The 2248-nt window shown below is 52.8% G+C and overlaps 1 protein-coding gene across 1 annotated transcript; it reads left to right on the forward strand.

The window, feature by feature from the left end:
• The first annotated feature begins 684 nt into the window (after positions 1-684).
• LOC101558659 (perilipin-3-like) lies at positions 685-1649 on the forward strand. The gene is given in 2 exon segments (XM_055144742.1): positions 685-1051; positions 1054-1649. Coding segments are annotated over 2 exon segments (963 nt in total).
• The last annotated feature ends 599 nt before the right edge of the window (positions 1650-2248 follow it).

Raw genomic sequence — 2248 nt, forward strand, 5'->3', positions numbered from 1 at the left:
TCTCGGTAGATAAATCTGACTCAAGCTTAGCAAGGACATACTTTATCTGAGGGAATCACGAATCACACGAATCATGAAAACCCATTAATCGTCGATTTCTCGAGTGGGCTCAGTAATCTCTCTATTCGTCCTTTCCCTTAGATCTTAGAAGTCTCTCTTGACTCGGCCCTCCCAACAATGTCAATGTCACACTGGAGGCTCTTTCAGGGTCAGGGGAATGGGATCCAGTTTTTTACTGGGTTTAGCATATGAATACACCATGGGAAGCTTGCAAGGCTGTCCCATGTGGGCAGGAAACTCTCAGAAGCTTGCCAGTTTCTCCCAGAGGGAGAAGTAGGCTACAAGATAGGCCGCGCACGCTTCGCAGCAGTGCGCTTCTCGGAGCTTGCTTTTAAATCTCTGGATGTTGGCCGTTGATGGGATTACGCACACCTGGGTTCCTCTGCCGGTACCTTCATGCGTGAGGCCCGTTCGAATGTGTGGAGAGGGGCCTTGAGCATGGCTGTAGCTAGGTTCTGGTGATCTTCCGCGGCCAGGAGCTCTGCTCAGGGCGGGGAGGGAAGCTGGAACCCATCCCCTCCAAGGGGCCCCCCGGGAAGACAGCCAGGCATGCCCACACCCTGGGCTTCCAGCTGACCACAGTGAGAAGCAGGGGAGTCTTCGACCGAGTGACTCTTCTGAGAAATGTCCACTAGCAAGACGGAGGCCTCTGCTAGCCCACCTGTGGAGATGGAGGGATCTACACAGCAGGCTAGCGTGGGGGAGCGCGTGGCCAGCCTTCCAGTCATCAGCACCACCTGCCAAATGCTGTCGGCCGCCTACAACGCCACCAAGGACAGCCACTCCCACATCAGGATTTTCTACGACATGGCCGAGAAGGACGTGCAGATGCTCTTGGAGGCTGCCGTCAGCAGGGTGCAGCCCATCCTCGCCAAGCTGGAGCCCCAGATCAATACGGCCAGCGAGTATGCACACTGGGGGCTGGACAAGCTGGAGAACAGCGTGTCTGTCCTGCAGCAGCCGCTGGAGAAGGTCCTGGCCGACACCCGAGAGCTGTGTCATCCAAGGTATCGGAGGCCCGAGATGCCATGTCCAGCGCCAAGGACATGGTGGCCACCTGCGTGACGGGGGCAGTGGACGCGACCCGGGACACTGTGCAGAGTGGCGTGGACAGGATCAAGTGTGCCGTGTCCAGCGGCGTCCAGCCGGTCATGGATTCCCGTGTGGGCCAGATGGTGCTGAGCGGAGTGGACATGATCCTGGGCAGGTCAGAGGAATGGGTGGACAACCACCTGCCCATGTCGAACGCTGAACTAGGCTGCCTGGCCACATCCCTGGACGGCGTGGACATCGCGTCCCTGCAGCAGCAGTGGCAGGAGCAGAGCTACTTCATGCGCCTGGGTTCGCTGTCTGAGCGGCTGCACCAGTGCACCTACCAGCACTCGCTGGGCAAGCTGCAGCTCAGCGGGCAGAGGGCGCAGGAGGCGCTGCTGCAGCTGGCGCAGGCCATCTGCGTGGTAGAAACGGCCAAGCAGGAGGCAGGTCAGAAGCTGGCAGAGGGGCAGGAGAAGTGCCTCCAGATGTGGCTCAACTGGCACAAGAAACAGCTCCCAGACGCTGATGCCGATGCAGCCAGGCCAGAGAGCTGAGGGAAGAAATGGAAAAAAGGGGCTTAGTAGATATATATGGGACACTTCATCCTCAAAAAGCTTAATACATATTCTTCTCAAGTGTACATAGGACATTCTCCAAGATAGACCACATGTTGAGCCGCAAAACATACCTCTAAAAAATCAAGATGATAGAGATTGTATCAACGATCTTCTCAGACCATGATGCACTGAATATAGAAGTAAATCACAAACACACAAACAGAAAATCAAATAAAACACCTGGAAGTTAAATCACTACTAAACAGAGAGGGGCTTAGAAAGGAAATCAAACAGAAAATCAAAAGATTCCTGAAAACAAATGAAAATGAGGACACAAGTTACCAAAACTTATGGGACATGGCAAAAGCTGTGTTAAGAAGAAAGTTTATAGTTCTACAAGCATTCCTCAGGAAGGAAGAGAGATCCCCCATAAGTATCCCAACAGCAACAAAAGGAGCCCAATCTGAGCAGGAGGAAGGAAATAATAAAACTCAGAGCATAAATTAATAAGATAAAAAACTCCAAAAACAATCCAGAGATTAATGAAGCCAAGAGCTGGTTGTTTGAGAAAATAAACAAGATTGATAAATCTCTAG

Source organism: Sorex araneus, chromosome 7 (genome assembly GCF_027595985.1).
Source record: "Sorex araneus isolate mSorAra2 chromosome 7, mSorAra2.pri, whole genome shotgun sequence".
NCBI lineage: Eukaryota > Metazoa > Chordata > Mammalia > Eulipotyphla > Soricidae > Sorex > Sorex araneus.